A 27,540-nucleotide genomic window follows, 5' to 3' on the forward strand; every position below is an offset into this window, starting at 1 on the left:
TGCACAACCGCATGCAGGAGGAGAAAGGATTAGTCCTGCCCAGTTCCCTATCCTTCAGGACTGAATTTTCAGCTGGGGGCACTTGCGTGCATGGCAAACTGTGGATACTTGCTCCCTGGAATTGCAATTTCGAAATGGAAAGGCTAGACCATCCAAAGTTTTAAGCGGTGTGACCTTTTTTTTTCAGAATAACCAAAGCCTGTATTCCTTCTACAGAAAAACTCAATTGTCTGCATTCTGTATGAATTTATTGACTTGCATTCCAAAGATCAAGTTTGCTTGCAAGATAGTCTAGCAGTTGTGTTCAAAACCCCTGTGCCTGAAGAATTATCCCAGGCATATCCTAAATATTGTGAATGTCCTTTAAAACTTATCTTGAATGCCTTCGAAGGAAGTGCCAAAATATAGAAACCAAGAAAATTGTCTTGCCCTGTGCTGGAAGGAAAGCAAATAACCAGTAAGAGGCATAGGTGGCTTTGTATAAGAGAAAAGTGTAGGTATTCCTGTCTGCCAGAGCTGGCACAAACTTGTTTTCTTCCATATCTCCTACTTGTATAACTGGACCAGCATTATCAGAAAAGGTGTAATTGGCTGCTGGCAGTGTACTTCATGTCACTTGGCTTCAGCTTTTGTGAAACATGATGAGTTGAAGCCTGTGATAAAGATAAAACAGTATAAATTGTTCCTTAACTTGTTTGGGTTTAGGCAGCTTTTTTTGCTTTACTTGATTTAGTAAATTGAGCTTGTATTGGTCATGTAGCAGCAGTTGTAGAAATATAACATTTAATGCAACAGTCAGTTCTGCCTATGATCTTAATTACTGATACATTAGTCTGCCTTTTTCTTTTTTTTCAGATCCCATACTATTTTTTTTCTTTTCCTTTAGCTTGTCTCTTTCAGTGAATTGTACAGAGTAAAGCAACAGTATAGGCTTTGCTTTTCTAGTAATAGTTAAAAGCAACAAAGCAACATTTTAACTTTTTTAATGTATGTACGTGTGTATATTTGTTTTAAATTCTGTCCCTGCAGATGGAGGAGAAAAGCTGTTGCTAAATGCGTGGGGTTTTTTAAACTTTGAAAGTGGATGGATGACATTAAAAGTCAAGACACGATTGTTACTTGCCTTATATGAGTCTAACGTGTTTCTGGTTGCTCAGGAGGATCTAAGAATAATTTGGATGGGAGAGATGCTGCTAGAGGTGCTATCTGAAACAATTTTAAATCCTCTGCAAAATCATCAAATATTGGGGCAACGTGACTGTCAAAGTATGTTAAGGAAAGATAATTTTTTCCTGAACATCTTATGGATGCAGATGAGTAAGTAGGAAAAAAATAGAAAACTGCTTTGAATACTAAATTACACCACTCACATATGTTCATCACTTGCTAGCTATTCTTTTATCTGTGATGCCAGTTTGTAACATTTCCATTAACTTTATTGTTACGGAGAAATTGGATCTGCATATCCTCAAGTTTCAATATATCACTTATTCTTTAATATTTATGCTAGAGGTCATAAATAAATGCAATTGTTACTACGTTGGACTTTTTTCGTGTCTTTGCAAGTTGTTGGTGTGGAGTATTGGGGTTGATTAAAATTAGTAGAGTAAAGCTGATCTTAATACTTGCCCAGATCTTGACATATGCAAGACTGTTGTGTTGGCAAGGTATTACTTTATCAGTTGTTAATTCAAGGGACTAAAATATGTTTTACATAGCTTGCTTATTTTTGTGGGAAAGCATATGCTGATATTGTTGCTGTCTTTGGTTAGTGTGACAGTTTCTTACTCTTACTAGCCCTGGTTTGAATTCTAAAACCTAAACCATGAACGAGTAAATAAAAAATATTCAGATTCCCAATAAATTTCCTTTTGGCATTTATATTTAGATTTCTTCGTAGATACGCTATTGTTATTCATTAAAACATTAGTAAAAGTATTTCATATATATGCCAGAAGCACAGTATGTATTATTAACTTGTGGAAGAAAAGATGATGCATAAATAACATGAAAAACAGTTACAAATGGGGTTCATGGTTATTTCCTCCCTGGAGAGTAGATTACTGAGTGCTATTTATATACGTAAACAAGCGATATCTGAACACTTCATGTCAGTGAACTGTTGTAGCTGTCCATGATATTTATCTACGGACTGATTCTTACTTTTATTTTTTTTTTAAAGCATGCTGATATTAGAGGTCACAGTAGGAAGTGAAGTGAAGTGGGGACCTTGGAGTGCTTCCATTAATTTGCTTAGTGACCTTAAGAAAATTACTCAGTTTCTTATGCTTGTTTTAGGAATGTGTTACAATAGGGTTAACTCTTAATGGCTTGAAATGGCGTAGACTTCATACGCTTGTTTAAGATGCTTTGGAAAGGTTTGTAAACAGTATTAGAGCTGAAGGCTCTTCAGATTGTTTCATTATTCCAAATCATTCAGACTAAGTAGGGTGTCTTCTCTAGCCGGTTTCTATTCTCAGTTGGGATTTTGTTGAGTTTGCTGGGGATTATTTTGTTTTTTATTTTACTTTGTTTTCATTCTTCCATCATTGATGTGAAATGGTAACCTGGCACAAAATACTGGCTTTTTTTAGCTTAGTTTCAAGACTAACAGAAATGTACTGCATGCAGTTCTCTTTTTTTTTTTTTTCTTTAACTATGAATTCCTACAAAAAGTCATTTTCATCACAAAAAAATGTATTTCCTCAAGCTAAAAGCCTTTTTCTGAATGTCAATATTTTCAGAATAAAACTTTGTCCTACTGAACTTTTTGTAAAAATAAGTTGTGTTGTTATATTGCAATTAGTCACAACTGTATGCAGCTGTGCAACCATACCTTAAATAGCCTCATCTGAAGGTTATACAGATCATTTTAGCCTATTTAACTTGAATATTTGTAAATCGAGTAAATGAAAGACATGAAGAAAAAAAAATTACTGATTCAGACTACTTAAATTGAATTTAAATGTCAAGTTGATGATGTGGAATTACATTAAAGTACTTCAGTTTTTCAAATGAAGTAGGTAGTCTTTGTTACTGGTAAAGTTTCCAAGATTTTCACCTTTGTCAACTGGTAGCTATTATTAAAGCAGTAGTATTTTGCTTTTAATTACACCTTAGTGGTTGGGTGATGATGACAGACTCTAGAATTAGACTTAATGGTAGTTTTCTAATCAGTTTGGGTTTTATTAATAAATATACCAGGGTCTTGAGTTTATTTCTACTTCAACAAACAAATAAAAGAAGTATAAAGCTGTTAAAGGGGGACAATGTGGAACCTTAGCTTGGTTTAGCAGTAATGCATGCAAGCTGCACTTGTAGTTTGGTTTAGTTTCACTGACATGATTCTGCATGATCTAGAGTAAATAAGTGGAAAACCAAAGATAAAGTAGAATCTGGAAAAACGGTTTTCTGTAGAAGTGTTGTGTAACTGGGCACTGACAGAAGGGGTGTTGGTTCTGACCTGGGTCTTCCACTTATATTGCTGTGAGCACTGCAGTGTTTGTCTGAAGTTTCTTCAGAGTGTGTTCTCTGAAGCTGTGGAGCAGTATCGTCTCTGTATGATGGACTTAGTGCTGATGTGAGATTGGATCCTTCTGGTCCGAATGCAAACTGCTATATATTAACAGCCATTTATCTTTCTTCCTTTTTAAGGAGTGGCATATCCAAAAAGTGGATGTTCAGGATAACATGTCCAATGTGTCGGAAGAGAGAAGCACTAGACAACAGGACATTAAGAAAGGACTCCAGTTTATAGAGTATGATTTTGTAGTTTTATTCTTGTAAGCTTATACAGGTATATATATGAGATGGATAGCTCTGGGAAAGTCCTTTTAATATAGCACCAGCGGAGAAAGGAGGAGGACCTGTGTTTCTCCTCAGAATATTTGCTGACACGAACATGGAAATGGAGAGCAGTCTTAAAGAAAAGACAGAACCCCTCTTTGCTCCCAAACAGAGCAGATTAAAGGTGGGAGGGTATTCCTTTTCTGCCTTTGAGAAAAATCAGCATTGAATTTTTTTGGTTGGAAAATGCTGATAGCCTGAAAACCCACCTTATACTTATGGACAGCTACACCTAACACTAGGTTGCTACTGAAAGGGACGGGTGTTTCAACTCCCTGGAGCTAAAACTTAACCTAATAAAAAAAAATCATCTTAGTAGTTAATTTTCATTTGGATCAATGCCAAATTCTTCTCTAGAAGATCCTGGCTAGCTTAAAATCATTGTGAAATTTCACACTGGTTCACTGCTCCCATAAGGCATTCTTTAAAAAAGGAAACTGCCCTTGTAAGAATTATTTAGAAACAGATTCTCAGATAACCTGTATGGGAGGGGAAAGGATTCCTATTTTTCTTCCTGAAAATTTAGAAGTAAATACCTCTGTTCTGTGCTAGAGAAAATCTCTGTTGTGTGTCATACAAAAGAACCCTTAAAATTCCTGTAGTGTCATTGGTATGACTCAATTAAAATTGATGTTTTCTTTTGACAGATAATTTGTCATTTTATAATACTTACAAGAAGATTGCAGTTCTCCTCATGTATAATCTGTTTCTGCACAGTGGAGGAGTGGAAGGAAATTGTTTTTAAACAAACAACATTGAGGTTTTAGAGCATTCAAAACTTTAATACATTTTGAACAGCAGAGTTAAGACTGGCTATGTAACTTTAAATGAAAATGAGTCATTAGTAATAAGAAAACACAGTTGTTTAATCAAAACTAATCTACAGCACTCCTGCCTTGTTCAGTGCAGGCAGTAGACATTTGCCTGTTGCAGCAAGTGAGACTGCTTTTAGTAAGAACTAGTATTCTCCAATGTGACTGTCTTTTAAGCAGTATGTATAATAAGTAAATTTTGTAATTTCTTTTTCTAGATCTACTTTGCCCTATCCAGGGACACAAGAACAATATGAGGTTATGAAATTACTTTTGCATTTCCAGAAGAGTTTTTAACATGGACCTATCTTATATTTATTCTTGGTTTTAGTCATCCTTTAAGTAATGGTATAATATGAACAGTAATTTACAATGTCTCAATATTGGAACTGGAGGACTACATTGTGATACAGGTATTCAGATATTTGGATGCCCAGAATTCACTCATAGCAGTTCCGATTAATTCTTTCTCTACTGGAACAATATGATGAAATTACTTTTGCATTTCCAGAAGAGTTTTTAACATGGGCCTATCTTATATTTATTCTATTCTTTAGTCATCCTTTAAGTAATGGTATAATATGAACAGTAATTTACAATGTCTCAATATTGGAACTGGAGGACTACATTGTGATACAGGTATTCAGATATTTGGATGCCCAGAATTCACTCATAGCAGTTCCGATTAATTCTTTCTCTACTGGTGTTAGGGATGAATTTGAGGCATTCATTGGATAAAACAATGTGATATTCTGAGTAAAGTTTAGAGTAGCACAGCAAAAGTGAGATAAAAGCACCTCAGTCACATAAATCTTCATAACATATTTTGTTTCTGTACATGTTATTATTTTGCATAATTTTTTACTTATATTTTCAGATTCATCTTTTTAGCATTTTTATCCAATGGCAGGTGGTTTCATTGGACTTGAGAACATATTAGATAAAAATGCAATCATTCACATTTTAGAGTAAAAAAATATCTTTTGCTCTGCGAAAGCAGCCTTTGTGTGCTACTGGTTTGCCATTTGCTATGGCCGCTGCTTGCTAAAAGAATGTAGGGAGCATATATATATGTGTGTGTCTTTTTTAACTTATACAAAGTAATTCTTTTATCAGTAGTTCAGCCTGTCTTTTGTTTACATGTATTGTGGTGTTGAATATTGGAGATTGTCTGGAAAAATGTCAGAAGAAAAATACTGTTACAGACAAAAGTTTTACATTTCATTTTGATTCTGTGAAGTGCGAGTGTAAATTTTCTATTTAAAAATGTATTTGGAAATACGGAAGATAAACAACAAATACTGTTGTTGAGGAATGTTTCTTTTCTTTGTTCCAGTTATTTATAGGTGAGCTTGTTAGATCTTTTTAATGAAGGGAATGATGTATATCGAGAAGGTGATTGGAGAGGATCACTGAGTCACTATACAGAAGCTATAAATATAGCTGATTATGCTAATTCTGAAGAAATCCATGTTTCTGATGATATTTTAGAGAAGCTGCACGTGAACAGGATAGCATGTTTTTCTCATATGGTAAGCTTCTGTTTAAACTGCATGATTTCTCAAGAACAATGCGCTAACAGAGAATGAAGACGTGGAAAGTTTCCTAGTGAGTGAAAAGCTCTTGGTGTTGGTTTGAGAATTGGCATGTTTCAAATCATCATTTTGGCATATTATTTAATCTCTTCTTTTTACAAGTATTATCATTGAGATATTTTTAGTTACTAATACTAGAATATTAACATAAAAGAGTCATACTAGGCTTGGAAGTTGATGGAACAGTATTTTTATCCATTTATACTGCTGATTGCACCTGAGTCTGCTGCTTTCTCTGTGGAATAAGATGGCTCTTGTGAAAGAGCTAAATTGTCTTCCTAACTATTACTGGATTTTACATGAATGATGGCCCTGCTTCTTTGCAGTTGCATAAGTTGGTGACTTAGCAAAACTCATACGTGCAGTGGCCTTGGTGAATGTTTTATAGTGTTTCAATACCTTCAATCTAATCAGTTTAAATTTAGTATTTCAATGATAATAGTTCTGATTAGAGTCTTTTTTCTTTTTTTTTTTTTTTCCCTCATAGGGATTGCATGAAAAAGTTCTAGAAGACTGTGAGATAGCTTTAAGATTGAATGAAAACAATTTCAGAGCTCTCTATCGGAAAGCAAAAGCTTTGAATGAACTGGGAAGGTATAAGAAGGCTTATGATGCTGTAGCAAAATGTTCTCTTGCTGTGCCGCAGGTAGGTAAATTATATATTGGTGATTATTTTTAAAGATTTGATACAGAAAACATATATCTACATCAAGACTGTGGAAGGTTTTTTGGTTGGTTTGGGTTTCTTTAATGCAGTAAAATATTTTTTATTCCTCTAAGAATTATATTTTGTTGTGGAAGTGAAGACTGATAGCAGAGATTACAGTCCCCAAGCTCAGTTTGTTGTGTTAACTTTCAGCAAAAGAAATAGTCAATTTGTAGTGGGGGTCAAGTGCCATAAAAGTTTGCAATAAACACTAAACCACTGAATTAATTGTTTAAAATTCTCTACGGTCAGAAGTATACTCACGACATAAAGAGAAAAAACACCCATAATTATAATGTACAATATTGATTCTTTTGATAACTGTATTTTAGCTTTCCAAGCATTTAGTAACATTCTAATCTGTGCATTGTTCTCCATCTGAATCACTTACTATGCAGCTCTAATCTTAGGCTGTATCTATGTTAGCAAGCAGTGTGTGGTATAATAGGAGAGGATCTGTAGACTGAAATGCTGGTCCTGAGGATCTGATTTCCATGGTTGTTTGTGGTTGTTCTTTTTTTTTAAAAAAAGAGTTCGAGTGCATCAAGTGCACTCCTGCAGCACTTTCAATTTAGTTTCATCCAAAATGAATCTAATTTGGCTCTCTGAGACACTTCATAATGCAAACTAAAATGCAGTGAGAGGATGATTAAGAGATTGACTTCAGAAATGCATTCCTGATTTGAACTAAAATGCTGATGGAAACTTTACATGCTTTGCTCAAAATAGACTGATCACAGGACAGAATACTGAGTTGCATTTTTTTCGCCTTTCTACATCAAAATTACAGTGAAGTGCCTAGGCAAACTGTGGAGCACAGGTTTACCTCTTGATACAGAGGAGGTTTCAGTTGTGTTTCCAAAGACACAGCAGTTTATCTGAATGTGTAACTTTGGACTTTGGATCCTCACTTTGCACCCTCCAGATCTGAATGTTTTTGCTTAAGGTTTATATGCCTTTATGTACGTTTTATAAATAGCTTTTTCTAGCTGTAGTACACGTTCTGAAAACTAAACCTTAAAATAATTTAAATGGATAGTTATTATAACTATAGGACAGAGTGAAATATGACCAGGTTTTTAACTCAACTTTTCTAGTTGTGTGATGCAATTACTGCCAAAATATAGAGTTCTCATTAAATATTCAGCAGTGTTATGTAGTAACTGACATTACGGTAATCAGAAATGTGGCCCTCAATTTGTGTAAAAACAAAACAACAAAAAACCCCCATCCCCTCAAAAACCAAACACTCTCCCCAATAAACAAACAAAAAATACCCACCCACAAAAAACCCTACTTCTCTGAACTTCTCTGATTTTGGAAAAATCTTTACATTATTTTAAATTCAAATAAATGGAAGAGAAGGATACTGTCTATTTTCTGGCTTTTTTAAAAATTCCAAATATTGGAGTAATTTTGCTTAAAATAAAAAGTAGCTGTGTTTTTCAGCGTTAGCTTGCAGTCCCATGTGTTTGTGAAAGAATAAAGTGCATTGTGAGACATTCTGCATATAGGAATCTTGCAGAATATAGACTGAGATGTAAACAGATGCCTTGACTAGATGACAGTACATATAAATTATGAAATTTTATTTATGTCTTTTAGGATGAAAGTGTCATTAAGCTTACCCAAGAACTAGCTCAAAAACTAGGGTTAAAAATAAGGAAAGCATATGTAAGAGCAAAGGTAAGATTTTTATTTCAACATTTTGCATTGAGGTTTCCCCCTCTTGATAGCAATTTTGTATTTAATGAAGGTATCTTTTCATTGCAGCCACCCTCCTCAAATTCAGTTTCTAGTGATGTATCAACTCAGGTAAGGTTTTACGTGTTCCAAGTGCAGGCTGACTTTAAACTACAGGGAATAATTGTTTCATAATTTCATGATGATGAAGTGAAAATTGTGCAATTGACATTTTATATAAGATGCTGTTATTTTGGACTTTAGGGTTCTGTTGATCTTTGTGTTCAGTTTTGCTATATGTTTATGGCAGGCTAGGACATAAGATGATCATTCAAGTTATCTTTGTAGAGTAAATGTTAGCTAAAACATTAAATCCGGTGCAATGAATATATTTACTTTTAATGTCTTGAGGCAAGGGCATAGTTAATGTGCTTATTTATTTATTTTATTTTGTTGACAACTATCAAAGTGAAGGGTGCTGGGATAAAGTCCCTTTTAATTTATGCATTTGTCCAAATTCGACCTTCACTAGCAGCTGAACTTGCATTTATCTTGCTATTTGTAATGTGTCTGAATAGCAGTAATGAAAAGGAGTTCATCTTTATCTTACAGACTTTTTCACGGGAATATAGACAATTTAGCTCTAAACGAATGAGGAAACATAGGAACAGCTCATTTAAGATACTGTTTAGACTCTCTCACTCCCTGAAGTATCACTCTCACTTTTGTTGGTTGGTTGCAGGTTTTTAGTGATACCATGAGTGGATTTTAGTCAGCAAATGGATGCTTTATCTAAAAAATTATTTGACCTTTAAATTCCATTAGACTTCATAAATTTCAGATTTTATAAAACCTAAATTTGAGGACTTACATTCTTAGTCTGTAAATATGAATTTGAAATTTTTTAATGGTTCTTGTGGAAAGTGCTGAGAGGTATTTCTTTCTCACTTACAGAATTCTCCTTCTTCTGTAGAAGATATTGAGTTAGGTGAGTCTGATTGTGTTACAATATTAATGCTAGGAAGCTAGATATGCCATGCATATCTAGTTATATTTGTTACAAAATTCCTTAAGAAAATTCATCTTGTCATTTGAAAGATCTATGGTAGAAAGTCTGATCTGTTTATCTCTAAAACTACACGTTTAAGTGGCTGAGCAAATTTCCTTTCAGTCTCTTCAACTTGATGCTCCTATAGTGATTGTCTCATACTGTTCTCTTTAACCTGGAAAAATAGGGAGGGGAGAATATGCCAAAGATTTAGTAAAGTGTCAGGTCTATAACTTTTCCTGTCTTTTTTAGTTTGAATATAAACACTGAGAGATAAGTACACATGAATTGGAAGTTAGTGGAAGCTGAAAACATTCAATGTGGTTTTGCTTAAACATTCTTCATGTTTCTCCACTCCCTCACCTCCCACGTTGTCAGGGTAAAAGTTATGCAAGATATTTTTACATCTTTGAACAAAAGTTTGAGTCATTCCCATCTTGCCTCTTTCAGATTTATCTAGCCAGAAGCAAGAGATGGTTTCTGCTGCTCCTTCATCAAACTTTGTTTCTGAAGTGTCTAAAGTGTCATCAGTGCCTGTACCATCTTTATCTTCTGTTATGCCTCTTCAAGTAGAAAAGGTTTCTTTGCCTTCTGCAGTGTTGGCAAATGGAGGGAATGTTTCTTTCTCTATGCCAGAAGCATGTTTAGATTGTGGAGATGGAGATATAATTATTGGGGAAGAACTTGATGAATTACTTGATTCTGTGCCTGATCCAGATGAAAGTGTAATGGTAAGACCTTTTTGTTTGTTTTCTTTCTTGAAAGATTGTCCTTATGAGTGGGGTCTTGTATTTTTATCAAGTGGGCTAGTAGTGAAATGCGAGTTAGCTCAATGTAACTAGGAAAGTTGTATTCGTGGATGGTCGGGTTGATTTTCTCAGATGCAGGTTCTTGCAAATGTGGCTGTAAAGATACCAGGACCCAGCAGAGCTCCAAGGACAATTATGTTAGTTTTATGTGTTTGAAAACCTGAACGAGGATGCTGGGGGAGAGATACTACTTCAAAATTACTGCTATACTACTACCAATACTACCACAGTGGGAGGGGTACTACTTCCAGGAAGTACTGTGAATAGTGAAGTAGACATTCGAAGTCTGGGCTGGTGTGGTGGAGGTCTTTTTGGTACAAATAAACCTTCTCAGAACCTGAGAGTGTGTTGGAGTGCCCACCCTGTAGCTGTAGAAACTATAGTTAAACTTATGCCAATAGCTTTGCAGGACAGTAGTACTTGTGCTGTGGTCTTTTAGTGCATTCACTAGTATCTCTGCAATCAGAGCTTTGTTCAGATCCACTTCCTGGATAACCAGAAATAGTTAGACCATCATGAGTCTAACTTTTTATATTTTTTAGAAGAGATAATTAGAGAAATTTAGGCCCATGAAGAGTTGTTCTTAATTACACTGTCATTCCAGAGCTAGAACAGACTGAAGCATATAGAGTTCCTCAACTGTTAATCAAAATGAGAGCTCTGATTGATGAACAGAGATGTCTGAACTTATTAGTAAGGTTACTGACTCTCTGCTGTGGCCCTGCCAGTCGTTTGGAGCCCTTAGTATTGTAATGTTAAATGAGACTGTGGCATATTTAATTCTTCAATTAGTTGTGATTTTAATTCCTCGTTCAGCTGTGGATGCAGTTGTAAATCTTTAAATCAAAAAATGCTTGGGCTTCTAATTTTCAGTTTTATGCACTTTGTTTTGTGGAATGTATTTCGGAAATGCAGAAAGTAATTATTTTTAACAGATCCTAGGAAGTTCACTGAATTGGTCAGGCAGTTGGACTAGATGATCGTTGTAGGCCCCTTCCAGCTGAAATAGTCTATTCTGTTCTAAGTTTGCCGTAGTGAAAGCCAGGAGGAGATACAGTCTTCCAAGATAGACTGCAGTCTCGTGTAGTGTAGAATCTTGAGTGAGTTGTAGGTGAACAACTCGGGGAACAGAGGGAGTTTCATGTTGGCCAAACTCTGTGCAGACCAATTTGGTCAGCCCCCAGACAAGGGGGGAGCTTCTTGGGACGACAGGGAGGAGGGAGGGAAACTCCCCCACTTGGTAATGTCCTTAGCAAAGGTGTGCAGAAGGATATGTTATTTTCCATGGGAGGAAAAAAGGTGATCTGGCCTTTGCAGAACATGTTATCATTTGATTATATCTGAGGATTTATGTCAAAGCTAACTTTAACTCTTTACTGTACTGCAATTTGAATTATGTTCTCTTTATTTAGAAAAAATCATGTAGATTTCTGACTCTAACTACTCTTCCCTATTATCTTATGTTTTTAACATAATTTGGAAATTCAGCTTTGATCTGATTGATAAAAAAATCCAAATCTGTTAATAAGTTAATAAACTTCAGCTAAGTGAACCTTCAAAGTGGTGGATTCGTGGATAATTCCTTGCATTAGGGCATTGTTTAGGGTTTGATTACTGTAGTTCTCTAAGTGTACTGTAGCGCTGTGCAGTACTGTAGTACTGTAGTGTACCTTTTTTGTTTTTCAGTAGGTATATAAAAACTTCACAAAAACTTTACTAAAATAAATACTATTGAACATTGTCTTCTGGAGAGGTTTGTGTTTTTTTTTTTTTTTCTGTGTGTGAACATTCTTTTTAAATTTCTTTTTTTCCAGCAAACTACAGGAGCCAGAGGACCTATTCCTGCAGGAAGTGTAGCTCCTAGTGTACCTTTCTCTGCCTCTTTGTTGGGGACTCTGCCAGTTAGTGCAGGATTTGTTCCTTCACCTTCTCTTTCAGAAATCTTTTCACAGCCTTTGGCTTCTTCACTGGAAAATTTTTGTTCACCATTAAGCACCTTTTCAATCAGTGACCCAAAAAGAGGTAAGAAATGAGTCTTAATATTTAACCTTTTATGAGGAGAGTGAGTTGTGCATGAGCTAACTGGCTTCTCTTTTTAACAAATGAGTTTTCACAACTATTCAGTAATATTTAACACTTACATAACATTTGATCTGTGCTCACAATTTTTGAGAGTATTGATAATCGGTGTTGGTTGTACACAAGAATTTATAAATAAAGCTTTTGCTTACTTGGGGTCTGCATAAGCATGCTCCAAGCTCCCTCTGTTCAGTTTTTCTGCATTTATTGTGTAAGTTATTTGTTTCAGGTGAGTAAGTGTAAAGAAGGAACCATGTTCCTTCAAATTTTTTTTTTTTTTTCTAAACAAAGGTGTTCTTACAGCTTAAACCATTTCTGATGATTTGGCAATAAACAAGAATTCTAAAAGGCTAATATAACTGTGTACTCTGAAAAGATACCAGTATTACATGTTTGGATTCAAACTCTAGGGACTATAATTATGTAGTGAAATCAGATATGTGAAATAACAAGATATAAATAGCCAGTGAACTAGAAAAGATAAAATAAAGTTTTGTCTCTAATTACCAGTGTTACAGGAGCATGCTCTCTTTAGAACAAAGCCAAATTTACAAAATAAAATTAAAAATAAAAGAATCCTCTTAACCCTCTTTCATCTCCTCATTTTTGATTGTCAGGTGTTGCTTATCTAGCTACCCTTTTTGTACTGCACAAGTATCTTCATGTTGCTTCAGCATATGCCTGTGAAGCTACTGCTGATGTTAATCAGATGGTTACACTGAAGATGATTACCTAGTAATTTTTCAGCCCAGATGTTTACAAGGGGCTTTTACATAATTGAAAAAAATAATCATAGCAAACAAACCTTTGATGTTTGTCAAAAAACCAAACTTTGATACTTCTGCTTCTTGGGAACGATAAATAATTTTTTGCATAGGGTGTTTTGCGGAACTGAAATAATTAAAACTTCTTTTTATTCTGTTAGACCTCTCAAGTTCAGCTTCTAGGGATGGAACACCAACACTTAGCAGCAATAATTCACAATTGTTTGTAAGTATTTTTTGTGTTTTCTTTCACATCAGTTCAAATGTTAGCACCTTGAAGGCTTAACATAGATCTTAATTTTTACAGTATAAGTTTCTATTTTTAAAAAATGGCACTTTTACCATTAAAATATGATTCTGGCTTGGAAAATAGTTGTACAGTAGCTCACAGCAACAGTAATTGAACACAAGAAAAAATTTCCAAATATTGCTTTATATATGCAGACTTTGACTACTGTCATAGCCACTTTTCCATTCTGAGGAACTTGCTGTAAAATACTGTGGAAGTGTAAAATAACCAACCTAAGAGAGAGAAAATCTCTTATGATCTGAGTGCCAAATGTTAGGAATCCTGGAGAACTGTCACAGTACAGGAACACAGCAGAGATCGCCTTGTGTCTGAGAATCCGTCTGGTCTCTGTGTTCTAGTCATGCTGTATATTTTTCAATCATGCTGCTGGCCATTGATTATGTGGGGAAGGGTGGCGTGAAGGATTGCATCCTCGTGAGCCAGGATGGAGTAATAATTAGCCTGGCAAATGCTGTTGTTCTCCCTGTACCTGATTGGGTCTTGTAATATGCTTAGTCTGTGCTGGGTGTACGGCTTTTGTAAAATCTGTGTGTCCCCTTAGACATGTGGTTAAGTCTGTACGAATTTTTTGTGTGTAGTCTTCCTTATGCTTTGAAGAATAAATTCAGTATGTTAAATTTTAATTGCAGATAAATTCAATTACATGGATCAAGTAAAATATGCTTTCTTCCAACAGATAAATGGCCCTAGTAGTTTGTTTGGCTCCGAAAATTACATGGGAATTGCAGGCCAAACTAGAAATGACTTTTCAAATGTTTTTAGCAGTGCAACTGCTAATATACCTGTATCTTCAGCACTTGTGGGAAGAAACCCATTAGAAGGCACACATGAGCTAAGACAGGCCTGCCAGTTATGTTTTGTCAAAAAAGGTAAGGGGCTTTTGGACTCAATTGGGTTGATTTTTAAAAAATTAAAAAGCATACATTTAAAATTTTAGTGTTCATAAATTAAAATACTGTTGGGTACTAAACAGTGTTAATCCCGACTTGTTCTTTGCAGATGTAGTATGGTCTTATGACTAAGGAACTGGTAAAATGTTTCAACAACTATTTTATCTTCTTTCTTCTTGTCTTTATTTCTTGTGCTAATAGATTCTTGATTCCTAAAACCACCACAAATCACCACACGCTTTCCCCAACCTGTAGGTTTACTATGTAAGGTCATTCACATTCTGTATTCGCTTTCCTCCCAACCCCCAGGGTACTGTGAAGAATGACACCTTTGCTCAAGACTAAAAAAAACTTGCAGTACTCTCTCTGATTGGCCATGGGGAATTGAACCGCAGTTCAAAGTACCTGGTAACCTTCACATCCCATCTGTTTTATTGTTCTTTCAAACTAATTCTAAATCGTAATCCTGAGGCTTCCAAACCTTAGTAATAATTAACTCCACTGTATTGACTTAAAGGATCTTAACCAGTATTGGGCTTTAATATAACTAATCTTTTAGGCCTGAGCTGTTGCTATTAAACAGAGATGTATTCTAGAGGCAATAGCTTTTATTAAGACTAATCTTAAAAATAAGCATTGTCTTTCAAGTGATAGGTGTCATTGATATTGATATACTAATAAAGTGCAGCGTAGTAACGGATCTTATAAAGAATTGTGTCAAGACATTTAGGGGATGACTATTGTAGTTTTAAGAACTTTTATATTAGTTTAAAATTATTTCTACAAGAAAACTCCATGAAGTGATTTTTGAAAAACCATAGAACACGTTCTGTTAAAAGCAGGAGCTATAAAATGTTGGTGGAAGTACTTAGCACGTTCCTATCTTGACTTTTTGTATCAAAGCTGCTATTTCTTCTGTTTCTTTGCATCTCTATCAAAGCCTTTAAGTGTCTCCTGCTTTTACTACCTACTTTTGAAACTGTAGTGTTCCATCAGCTGCTTGTCCAGGGAAACTGGGTCACACTCTTGTTTTTGTAGTCCCTTAAATAGCAAAATTCACTGAGCATTGCTCGTCTTCAGACTCTCTCCCCGATTTCTTCATTTTAGTGGTAATGTAATCTTCACTTTAAACTCTGTCTTTAGGATGATACCAAAGTTAGGCATATTTTTGTTTCCAAAATCACAAAGTTCTGGGATTGGCATTTATATTTTCGGCATGTGTGTATTTCTTACCTAGCGTGTTTTGTCTCTGAACATAGTAACTGTTCTAATACAATAAAAGTTGAAGGTTAAGAGAGCCATTTACTGATCCTTGGAATTCATGTGCATTGACTTATTATAAATAAGCAATTTAAGTTTTAAATTAGCGTTATGGAAACATATACTTTGGAATTTGAAAAAAGGCAGCAATTTGTTGCTGTCCCAAAGTAATCTTAAGGTTGTAACACAGCATCCCTCCCCAAATAACTTGTGGGTTTTTTTCTTGCTGAGACTGGTCCTTTTGTAAGTATGCAGTTTTCTTCTGTTGTCCTCGATGTGGCTGGGGGTGGGGTTTTTTTTTTTTTTGTTAATGACTTTTGGTTCTTCAGAGTTGCTGGTGCAAGTAGGAATTCTATACAGTGTGTTCGTGTACTTTGCTTTTGGGCTTATGTGCCAGTCTGTGTATGGAAATGTTAAAAGTATGCTGCAATTTATGCAAATATAAGCAATTTTCTGTGATTGTTCCAGGTCCTAAATTATTGGATTACACTTACCATCCCAGTTTAGAACATAAATGTAAGAAGGATATTCTAATTGGCAGAATAAAAAACTCTGAAGATAAATCATGGAAAAAAATACGTCCGAGACCAACAAAGACACAGTATGTGGGACCATATTATATATGTAAAGGTACGTGTTAGAGATAGTAAAATGTTAATGCCTACACTCAAAGTAATATAGTTTAGCTTTTCCACAGTGAAGTACAGAATGAGTTTTTATTCTTGCTCATGGGAGGTGGAGAAGGAAGTTCACAGGGTTGTTTATATTTTCAAAGGCTGTAAGGAGAGCCATATTTTGACCATTAATGCTATGATTTAGAGAACATGAACTGTACTTCTGTACTGTTCTTCATCATTAATAACTTTGCTTCCAACTAGACTCTTGCAGTATGAACCTCTACTTATGATGTAAGCAAGATGACTCGTGGATTAATTAACAGTTATATCTGACTGTATTTAAGCAAAGGGTATTCTGGGTTCTCAGCATTGTTGCCTTAGACTAGAAAAGGATAGTTGATGGAGGTGTGCATCAGCCTTTCTGAGGAGTTTTACATTTTCAGCAAGTCATTCAGCATAAGGTTTTGCTTCTGTCTGCTAGACTTAAGTGACGCATTTACAACAGACGCAGCTTCTTTATTAAAAACATTTGAAATGGAGATAGTGGAAGTTTTAAGATGAATTTCCAATAAAAGTTGTGTAAAAGCAATGTCATATTCAATGTTATCATTTTAGATGTTGCTGCTGAAGAGGAATGCAGATATCCAGGTCATTGCACATTTGCGTATTGCCAAGAGGAGATAGATGTGTGGACACTGGAGCGCAAAGGAGCCTTTAGTCGAGAAGCTCTTTTTGGAGGAAATGGAAAGATCAACTTGACTGTGTCCCGACTGCTTCAAGAACATCATGGATTATTTATGTTTCTTTGTGAGGTGCTGCTTTATTTCTAATGACACGATAAAAATGATAACAGATAATAAAATTACCTGGAAAGAAATGCTTTGGTTCATGCATGACTATTTTGTAAATTTTGAAATGCATTGTTCAATAATAATCTGGCTAGCTTTAGATTAGAGACTAGTTGAAGGCTCTGTTAAAACCTTTAAGGTAAGGTATGTTTTTAAATGTATAAAATACATACTCTATAATTACCTGTTTTTGTATTCCAGAAATGTTTTGATCACAAACCCAGAATAATAAGCAAAAGGAACAAGGATAACTCATCTTCTTGTTCTCACCCTGCTATGCATGACTTTGAAGATAACAAGTATGTCTGAAATACCATCTCTTGAAGTTTCAAATTAAAAGCAAAGGTTTCAGGGCATTTTTTAATACTGACTTTCACTTCTTGCCTGTTGATTAACTTCTCTTCCTTGCTAACTGACTGTTATGCTTTGGCAGTATTGATAAGACAAACTTACTGAACAAGGATTGTCTTATGTAACTAAATGGAAAGTGAACTATTTCTTTATCAATGCATTCAAAATTAGTGGTATCCAACCTCGTGTTTGAATCTTACTGGTTTTGGTGTCAGTTTTTAATAGCTTATCTACCTGGTGAGCTGCATTAATGTAAATAGATGTGTGATGATAAATTGATAGAGGAATTTCTAAGTTTGCTCTTTCTTCGGTCTGTTTTGCTTATTTTGCTGTAGTTTTAACTCAGTCAGTTAAGAACAGGTTTACCTTAATTACGGTGTCTGAAATAGACCATAGTCCTTATTAATTCAGTTGATAAAAAATAGTGTAAGGAAAGTGTATTTAATTATTCTTTGAAAGTTAACAAAGACTTCATAGTAGTAATAGTGTTAAATAAGTTTTGGAGAATAATCATTTTTATACAATGGAAACGTAAGTGGGAGCATTTTAATTGCCTTGTTTGTACTCCGCTTCTCTATATTGAGGAAACACGACAGCTATTAGAGCTAGGCTGTTACTGTGATGCATCAACTCTTTCTTTAATGGTGCTGTACAAAAGAATAAGTGGACATGATATGCGTTCCCTCCTGGAAACCAGTGATCCAGCTGGATTGAATTCAGTAATGCTTTGCAGAAGAGGGACCTCTGGATTTCACAAGAGTACTGTTCCGTGATGTTGGTTTACTCAGCCTAGAAATGATAATTAAATGCTACTTCCTTCTGGAAACTTTTTTGGCTTTCTGGTTTCAAGTAAAAAGTGTTAAAAAGACATTTGAATAAGCTGTGATGAGAGATGGTTATTTTATGTGTTTTTCCACACATGAGCAAAGTCATTTTAAGGAAAATCTAAAATTGACTGTTTTCAAAACAGGTGCCTTGTCCACATTTTGCGAGAAACTATGGTGAAATATTCCAAAATCCGCCCTTTTCAAGTTCGATGTCAGCTTGACCTGTGCAGACATGAGGTGCATTATGGCTGCTTACGAGAGGATAAATGCTTTTATGCTCACAGTTTGGTAGAGCTTAAAGTCTGGATAATGCAAAAGGAAACAGGTATGTTTGGTAAAATGCTCGCTTTACTCTTTGTTGTAATGCCACTTCTTCCTTGTCTCAACTCCCTTCTGAAATTAGCAAATTGGTATCAGTGCTTTCACTTACAACTTTCTGGAATCTTTCATACAGCATATGAATGCACACACAATAAACAGTAATGTAAATATGGTAAAAGTATTGAGTAGGCTACTAGCTATTCAAAATTAGCAAGTTTTTGATAATAAAAACTGTCAAAACTGCTCATTATGATCAGATTTGTTTTCCTGAAATAAAATTAGAAGTCTTGAGCAGATACTAAATCCAAGTCAAACTAAATTTGTTTTTATTTTTAAACCTTCAATGTTTGGAAGATCTTGATCAAACTTCTTTTTCACAGAGCACTGAAAGAAAAGCTTGAAATATTTATGCCATTGTTTCCCTCCATCCCCCAGTACAAGAATCAAGTTTTTCCACAGTTAAACCTTTCTTTTAGCTTACTGCAATTCTGCTGTTCTTATGCCAGAAAATAAATCTTTCCAGTTTGCTACTTCGTCTCTCATTAGTGTATGTGTTGATAAAACTTAACTATTTTTCTGTTCTTGCTTACATGGGACATTTTGACTGCTTTTTGTTGATCTGGCTTGTTTTTGTTGGCTTGTTTGAGGATAACAAATTTTACTACTTCATTTCTAGCTGATAGCTTTTGAACAACATGTCTCTGAACTTACAGCCCATTCCTTGGTCATGAGTTCCAAACTCTCCATGACTTTTTTTTTTTTTAAAAAAAAGCAATTGAACTGTTAACAGTAAATAATTTGTACCACATAACAGTTTCTCATTCTTCCTACCTTGCTCTGTATGACAGCAGTACTTTACATATTAAGTAATCATGTTGGATCATTGCGATGCACAGAGGAAAAAGGGAAATGTGGCAATCTCAATGTGTTACAATGTTTCTGGCATTTTTGCCACTTTATATCTGTGATTTATCCTCACCTGTCCCTTCTTTGAAGAAGAGGCTCCTTGTTGCTTCAGCTTTCTATCTAGATTCTTGTACAGGCATACTGACACGAGATGTCATACTGACCTGAAAATTTTGGAGGAAGAAGGTCAAATAGAGAGAGACTTCGCTGATTTTCCTGTTGTCTTTCCTGAGATGAGCCTTTAGAAGTTTCTGTATGAAAGTAGAACAGTTATTTTCTTACCAGCTGCCCCTACAAAGTCAAGGATAGCAAATACTTACTCTATAATTTCTATTTTGAAGTAAGGATTGGGTTCTTCAAGAAACTTGATTTGCCACAGGAGGCATATTTTTTTATTTTATGATGTGTTCATGCTGCCCTCGTGCTTTGCCAAAGTCAATTAAAGCTCAGTCTCTGCTCTTTGAATGAGGTTTTTCTTCTGAATGTAAGGTGTGGGCAGTAAAGGAATGCTACCTCAGGAAAGAAACATTTTACTGACCCTCAAATCCAAACACAGATGACAGTCTGTATTTGTGTGGAATTAGAGCAGTAAATGTTACAGTATGTGTGAACGCTGTATAGCTCCGATAGGAACCTTAGCCAAAGTATTTATAAGATGGGTTTTTTTCTGAAACGAAACCTAATTAACAGGGCTTGTTTAAAATCTTTTTAAAGAACACAGGGGTAATCTAGTGCCTGTCAGCTTGCATTTTGGATAGTTTTTCTGTGGTCCATAAGACAATGTAGCTTTTCTAATTAGATTGTGATAAGAGGTTTAGTACATTATGTTTAAATAAATACTCAAAGATACATCTTAACTTATCTGAGCAATCTGTAATTTAAAAAACTTTTATGTTTGCTTTTCATGTGATGATATATACAATATTTCTGTTTTGGAGGCCCTCATGAGATTCTGAAGTATGTATATATATGTGTCTGTGTATGGATGTAAATGTATATCCACGCCCACACAGGAGTGTGTGTATGTGTATACAATACATAAAAAGAAAAATAGCTAAAAGCTTTGGGGCTTCAGTAGCATTCCAGTTTGAGCATGTCTGTAATTCTACAACAGTCATAAGCGCTCAAGAACTTTTTCCCTTCCTTTACAGGTATTTCACATGATACTATTGTTCAAGAATCAAAGAAATACTGGCAGAACATGGAAGCTAGTGCACATGGATCACAGGTTTGTTCATTTTTCCATTAAACTAATTCTAAAGTGCATTTGGTGATAATTCTTTTTCTATGTCTATGAATAATGTAGCTTATTTTAGAAATTACTTTTTTAATGCTCTCTTCAAATAATCCCTTTCACTGTAGGCTTTCTTCGGCTTGCTCCACTTACTCTAAAATGCCTGCTTTGCTTCTATGCAATTCCTTTTTTGCTTTGCTTATTCTGTCATAGGTGGAACATAAAACCTAAATATAATTTCAAAGTTAGCTGCCATAGGGCAATTAATTATCTTTTCAATATGTAGGACTTCTATGTGTTTAGTTTGTGTATATTATCACAACTTCTGGGTACATATACATAAATCAGAAATAAGTTAAATAAAAATGCATTTGTTAAGAAATGTCTAGTTTGAAATTACAAGCTAAACTATTACAAGGCATGCAGTGTAACATCTGCTTCCGGACATGTGTTGTAAACTTTTATCGTAGGAGGTAATTCATAATTATATATGGATTTCTTTGCAGATACAAAATACCTTTTATTGTTGTTGTTATTTTTTTGGCTTAAGATCCTTGGGAACCAAATGAAATATGGATCACTTAATTTGAAGATGAAGTTTGTTTGTGGTCAGTGCTGGAGAAATGGTCAAGTTAATGAGCCAGACAGAAACAAAAAATACTGTAGTGCAAAGGCAAGGCACCCGTAAGTAAGACCAAACAGTGAAAATTTTACTGTTTTGTCAGCCATTTAAAACCTCTTCTGGGAAACTTTGTTACTGCTTAGGAAAGAGTCATACAAGGAATTAAAAAAAACATTGAAGCAGAACACAGTCATCTCTTTGTAGTATGTTAATAATTGGTAATGAGAAACACTTCTGTGGCTGTTTTTTGTTGGTTTTTTTTAATTATCAGGTATGGGAAAGTTTCAGTAGAATTTAGTTAAATCTCAAATATATGGTTAAAGCTTTATAAAGAACCTTTCTGGGCTTTCCTGGTTCTGCTTCTGTGTACACAATGTGTCTTTTTTTAATAGTATTTTCTCTCATTGAATGCATCTGTTTTTCAGATGGACCAAAGATCGCCGTGTGGTGCTAGTCATGTCTAATGAACGTAAGAAGTGGATGACCATTCGTCCTCTTCCTGCAAAGAAACAAGTGCCTCTGCAATTTGATGTATGTTAACCTAAAACTATGGTTTTAGTTAAGAAAATAGGGTAACTGGAAAATACTAGTAATTGGGCTGGTTTCATCAGTTCTGCAGAAATTCTCATGGGAGTTGGTGGGAATATGTTTATAGTGTTTCTACAGAGTTCAGCCTTAGAAAAGTACTGATCTCACATGTTATTACTGAAGCCCTTTCTCATCAGTGGAAGTCAGTTAAATCACTTAAAAAGTTATTAAGTTCTTACTATTGCCAGTAAATATTTCAGAAATAGTTTAAACGTATCTGTGGTCTGGTAATCTGGTAGGAGGCAAAAAGCAGTCATAGTACTTGCTTCCAGCAGTTTGCTTTTCCTAACTGCAATATATGAGTTTTTTTACACTAGCCAAGACTGGAAAAAAAAAATTTCTACTATCATCCATTTTACTTTATATTCATAAGGATATTTTTTTCAATTCACATTCCAGTTGTGCAATCATATTGCTTCAGGCAAGAAATGTCAGTATGATGGAAACTGCTCATTTGCTCACAGTCTTGAGGAAAGAGAGATGTGGACCTATATGAAGGAGAACAGCAGTAAGTAGAAGATTAAATCTAACATGTTGTAAATCTAACTGTTCTGTTTATCATTCTTGTTCCTCAGTTACTTTTTAATCCACTTTCTTTCACTGTCTTTTGTAGTAAACCTTGCAGGTGCCTTTTTTTTGTTTGTTTGTTTGAATAAGCCCAGGCTGAGTTCAAAACCAGTATTTAATAAAAATGGCTATATTATATATTTGTTGCTTGATGTGTTTTTTAACAATAGATTGTATCAGGTTTTTTAGATGTCTTAGAAATAGTATATTGATCTATGCAGCAATATTGTTTGGTGTTTATACTCTGTATTGCCATGTGCACACACTAGGAATATGTTGATAACATATGGGGGCAAGCTATTTGTGGAAGAATTCCCACCCCCCCCAGCATATTTACTGGGAATTACTATTCACTTTCTGTTGACTTGCTATCCCATTAGAGTGTTACTGGGGAGAAATAATAAAAAATCAGAAGTAATAAATGATATAAATGATAATACCATGGTCTGCAAGAAAGCAGACTAAATTTACCTAAAACTGTAGCACACTTTATCTGAATTTCGAAGTACTAATGTATCGATACGCAGCGGCACAGTTGTTACCTAGTGGCACTGTTGTTATCTGTACTTTGGGTGCCTGTTCAGAAATGTGTAACACCTTACTTTCCCCTAGATTGGCAGAAATGGGTCTTGGTAAGTAGCCAGAGATTCATATTGCTCTTGGCTCTTATCTCTAAACTGTGTAACTGTCTACATTGTGTCCTTCCTTTTTTCTTCTTACAATAGGTGGGGACTGAATTATGCTTGCAAACTCAGTCATTTATCTAGTATTCTCAAACTCCTGCCTTAATTGCTAATTACTTATTTTAGCTTCTGCTCTCATTAGTTCAAGACTTGGAGCAGTTGTATGACATATGGCTAAAAAGTCAAAAACCAGAAAAAGGAGATGATACAGCTGCTCAGGCAAACAAAGAAAACGGGAAGCAGATTCACATGCCGACTGACTATGCTGAAGTTACAGTAAGTAATCATAGGTATAATCCTAAATTCAAACATGCAGGGTTTTGTTGGGTTCCCCCCCCCAGTCAGTAACATACGTTGTTGTCCTTATTTTCTTGGTGCTTCGTTAGATCATAGCTAGCTACACTAAATGCAAACTTTAACTGACACTGTAAAGCAGTTCTTCTGAATCCTTTAAAGCCAGTGGAGGTCATAAACTTTAGGTGATTGTTTAAATAACTGTATCTGTTTAGGTAAACAATTTACAGGCCAACATAAAGAAAACATTCAAAATGTATTAGGAGCAGTTCTGTGCTTACAGTATTGAATTCTCAATGTTTTGTTTTCAAATTCCCTGTAAAACAGGTGGATTTTCACTGTTGGATGTGTGGGAAGAACTGTAACAGTGAGAAGCAATGGCAGGGTCACATTTCTTCTGAAAAGCATAAAGAGAAGGTTTTCCACACTGAGGACGATCAAAACTGCTGGCAGTATCGCTTTCCAACCGGATATTTTAGCATTTGTGATAGGTATGTGGTTTTTCAGAGGTCAAAAATGCTGAAAAATGACAGTTCATAGTGTAAATAATTAAGGCGTTTATTAGTTTTGACAGAAAATGTTTCTAGTGTTTCTTGCTTTGCATACACCTTTCAACAAGAAGTTAAGTAATTAACAGTATTTTAACACATACTGTTAGAACTCAGGGAGTGACAACGTGCCTAATTGCGGAACCAAATTAATTGCTTGTGTGATGTTAATAAAGGGTTGCAAGTTTATTGCAGCTGTGCGAAGTATTGTTGGTATTATTACAAGTTTACTTAGGCGTCTGGATATTAATTACGTGTGGAACACAAGAACAGTACCTAGCTGGACAGTGATACTGGAGCTTTAAGGCAAGTAGAAATGTTGTTAGCATCAAAACAAATTTGTTGAAATTGAGTATTTGTTACTGGAAATCGTTTATGAACATGTGGAAGAGAACTTCCAAGACCTGTTGATTTTCTCCAGCATTGGTTGTATGTTTTGCTGCTCTCTTTAATTCTCAGATGCAGCCTGTTTATCTGACTGGAGTAGATTTTTCTGTAAATCTGTTGAAAGTTCTTTCCACTGTTGGAATCTTTTTGGAAGGCTAAAACCTTTGGAATCTGCATTCTGGAGTTAAATGTTCAGTTTGCTGGTAACGGATACCTTTGTTACTCCATTTAAAATTGAAAATTTTGAATGCCTTGGAGATCTTGAGAAATTGCACAGCGTATAAAGCAAGTTATTTTTTGTTTGCAGTCTTTGCATGGAAGCTTACATGCCCCCTTTACTAAATTTTTAAGTAACATCCTAAATGTATTTGATATTTTGAACCCTAACAGACCTCGGATATGCAGTATAAAATGAATACAAACTGGCATGCTTATAACTTAATACAAAAATACTAGGATAAAATAGATTCTTAAGTCATACTGAGTACTTAAAAACCAAATTTAGTTAACAAAGGGTAATTAATTAGTTGGATTTTTTTTAACAATAGTTAAAAAAATCTTTAGCTTAGTGAGTTAAATGATAAGGTATTCATTTACCTGATAATTTGACCTGATGAAATGAAAGGTTTCAAGCATTAAATGACTCATTAAAGTACGAGCATGAAGAACAGAAAGAAAAGAGCCATCTCTTGTCCTCTATGAATACTTGACAGCTGGGAAAGAAAAACATAATCAAATGCTAAACAGAGTTAGTATCATCTTACTTTAAAAAGTAAATACTCTTCCAATTTTTTTTTTGTCCTTAATATTTTAGTGTATTTGAAAAACATGACCAGAAGAAAATACCTAGGTACAGTAGCGATCATGATAATTCTATGAAAACACTATTTGAAATCTGTCTTAACAGATATATGGCTGGTACTTGCACTGAAGGAAACAACTGTAAATTTGCCCATGGAAATGCTGAACTCCATGAGTGGGAAGAACGAAGACAAGTTTTAAGAATGAAGCTCAGCAAAGCAAGAAAAGACCACTTGATTGCTCCCAGTGATAATGACTTTGGAAAATATATTTTTTTGTTTAAAGATTTAAACTAATACTGAGATGACACATACATGTTATCAGCTGGAAGCATAAACCAGAAAATTTGACAGTAATCAAAAGCATGTGACAGAAAAGCTGCAGGTTTTCTGCTTTTATTGGCATATATTGTTCCTCCTGAACAGCAAAATATAGTAGATTTAGGGGGATTGAGCAGACCTGTCTATGCTCTCATGAAACAGAGTGGTGATTAAAAAAATCTGAAGTATTACGTGCTTACTCGCCTTCTGTTGGACAGAAAGTTAGGAAATAGAAGGGGGGAAGAGAGGTTATAATATCTAGGAAGCCCCCTAGTATCAGTCCTTCAGTTGAAAAACTTTAAGGTATCAAGGTATTACAAAACAGAGTGTTACGGGCTAAGAAGAAAATGATGGATGAAAATTCTTCAGATCTTTTAATGGAGAGGATTTGTTTAAAACAAAGTTTGCTACTTATCTATATGTAGGTTGCTAAAAAGGATTTTCTTATTAAAGATTTTAAACAAAATAACCATTTAACTACAATATATGTTGAATGGTATTTTTTCTCTATTTGTATGTTTCAATATAATTTACTGAAAAAGGATCTTGGGAGGAAAAAAGTATTTATTTTTGAAAATGAAGTAGTTAAAATTCTGTTTCTTGGTCATTGCTGTTTAAATGATGATTTTGAAAGATTACACTTGTATGTCAGTATTGTGTATTATTGTATGGACTAATGTTGCCTGTAATAAAGAGAACTTTACACAGAGCTGTTTTCTGCATGTAGCTTCTCAGGATTGAGATTTTGTAAAAACAAACAAACAATGATTTGCCTATTAGCAAAAGCTTGAGCACCTGTAGCTAAAAATTTAATAAGTTGGTATTTGTGTCTTCAGCTGCTTGTTTGCAGTTTTCTGTATTGTCGTTAGCTCATCACATCACTACAATAACAAAAATGGCCAACTAACTTGCAAAGTAGACAAGCATTTTGGAGCTACGTGGTGCCAGGACATGTTTTCATTGCCTTTTGACTTGGGCGTGAACCATCACCTCAGCTGCAAGGTGGATGGTACTTCAAATTGCATTTCCTGCAGACCACGGGAAATGGAAAACCATTCATGGGCTGAGATGACTTATGACTGATGAGCCTTTTGGCTTTACAGTCGCTGGAGCTTCTGTTGCGTTTTGGCTTCTCTGCAGATCGTGCTTTCGGCTTTCTGTGTGTTCACTTAATTCCTTTTTTTTTTTCTTTTTTTTTTTTAACTAAGCTTCTTTCAGCCAATCATTCAAAATAGCTAAAACTAGGTTTCTTTTTTTTCCCCATGACTTACTTCTCCCTCCTCTCGAGAGTATTTTTCTGTTATTGGCTGACCTTATCTAATTAGAAGAGCTTTAAGAATGATTTCAGTAGTTTGAATGTAGTCATTGGCCGTATATTGTGTATGTAAAAAGTGTTGAACCAAAGTTCAGTGATACCCATACACATGGCAAGCCTGGATGCTGTCTCTTTCGCTTCACAAAATAAAAGCACAACGAATATTAAAACACCACCTTATGCTTCAGCCGTAGCTAGGGGAACTTGTGAAGTAACTGTTCCTGACAGGCTAGGCTGAACGACATTTGAATACAATGTACAGTATGCATTCAAAATTAGCTTGGTGCTTGAAATACCACCCACTGCAATGCTAATTTTTTACATTATTTGTAATAAACTGAGCTTGAAATAGAGTACTATGGACACTGTTATTTCTGTGACAAAACCTGATTGTATCGTGTGCCTTTCTGAATTGTTTTCTCAATTTTATGCTTTCATTGTTTAATGTAAGTGCTCTGTAAATTACTGGAAGTAATTCTAGACAAAACTAAACATGAAATCCTTGTTCT

At 35.0% G+C, this 27,540-nt stretch overlaps 1 protein-coding gene across 1 annotated transcript; it reads left to right on the plus strand.

Moving 5' to 3' along the window:
- Positions 1-3,658: 3,658 nt before the first annotated feature.
- Positions 3,659-27,540, plus strand: ZC3H7A (zinc finger CCCH-type containing 7A). The gene is given in 23 exon segments (XM_009281656.2): positions 3,659-3,758; positions 4,877-4,916; positions 5,995-6,017; positions 6,019-6,190; positions 6,741-6,899; positions 8,565-8,645; positions 8,733-8,774; positions 9,597-9,630; positions 10,141-10,421; positions 12,314-12,521; positions 13,504-13,568; positions 14,329-14,521; positions 16,271-16,432; positions 17,035-17,231; positions 17,469-17,566; positions 18,589-18,770; positions 20,824-20,900; positions 21,457-21,590; positions 21,954-22,059; positions 22,516-22,624; positions 23,509-23,642; positions 23,988-24,151; positions 25,503-27,540. Coding segments are annotated over 23 exon segments (2,919 nt in total). The 5' UTR covers positions 3,659-3,690; the 3' UTR covers positions 25,693-27,540.

This window comes from Aptenodytes forsteri, unplaced genomic scaffold (assembly GCF_000699145.1).
Source record: "Aptenodytes forsteri isolate BGI_AS27 unplaced genomic scaffold, ASM69914v1 Scaffold84, whole genome shotgun sequence".
In the NCBI taxonomy this organism is placed as follows: domain Eukaryota; kingdom Metazoa; phylum Chordata; class Aves; order Sphenisciformes; family Spheniscidae; genus Aptenodytes; species Aptenodytes forsteri.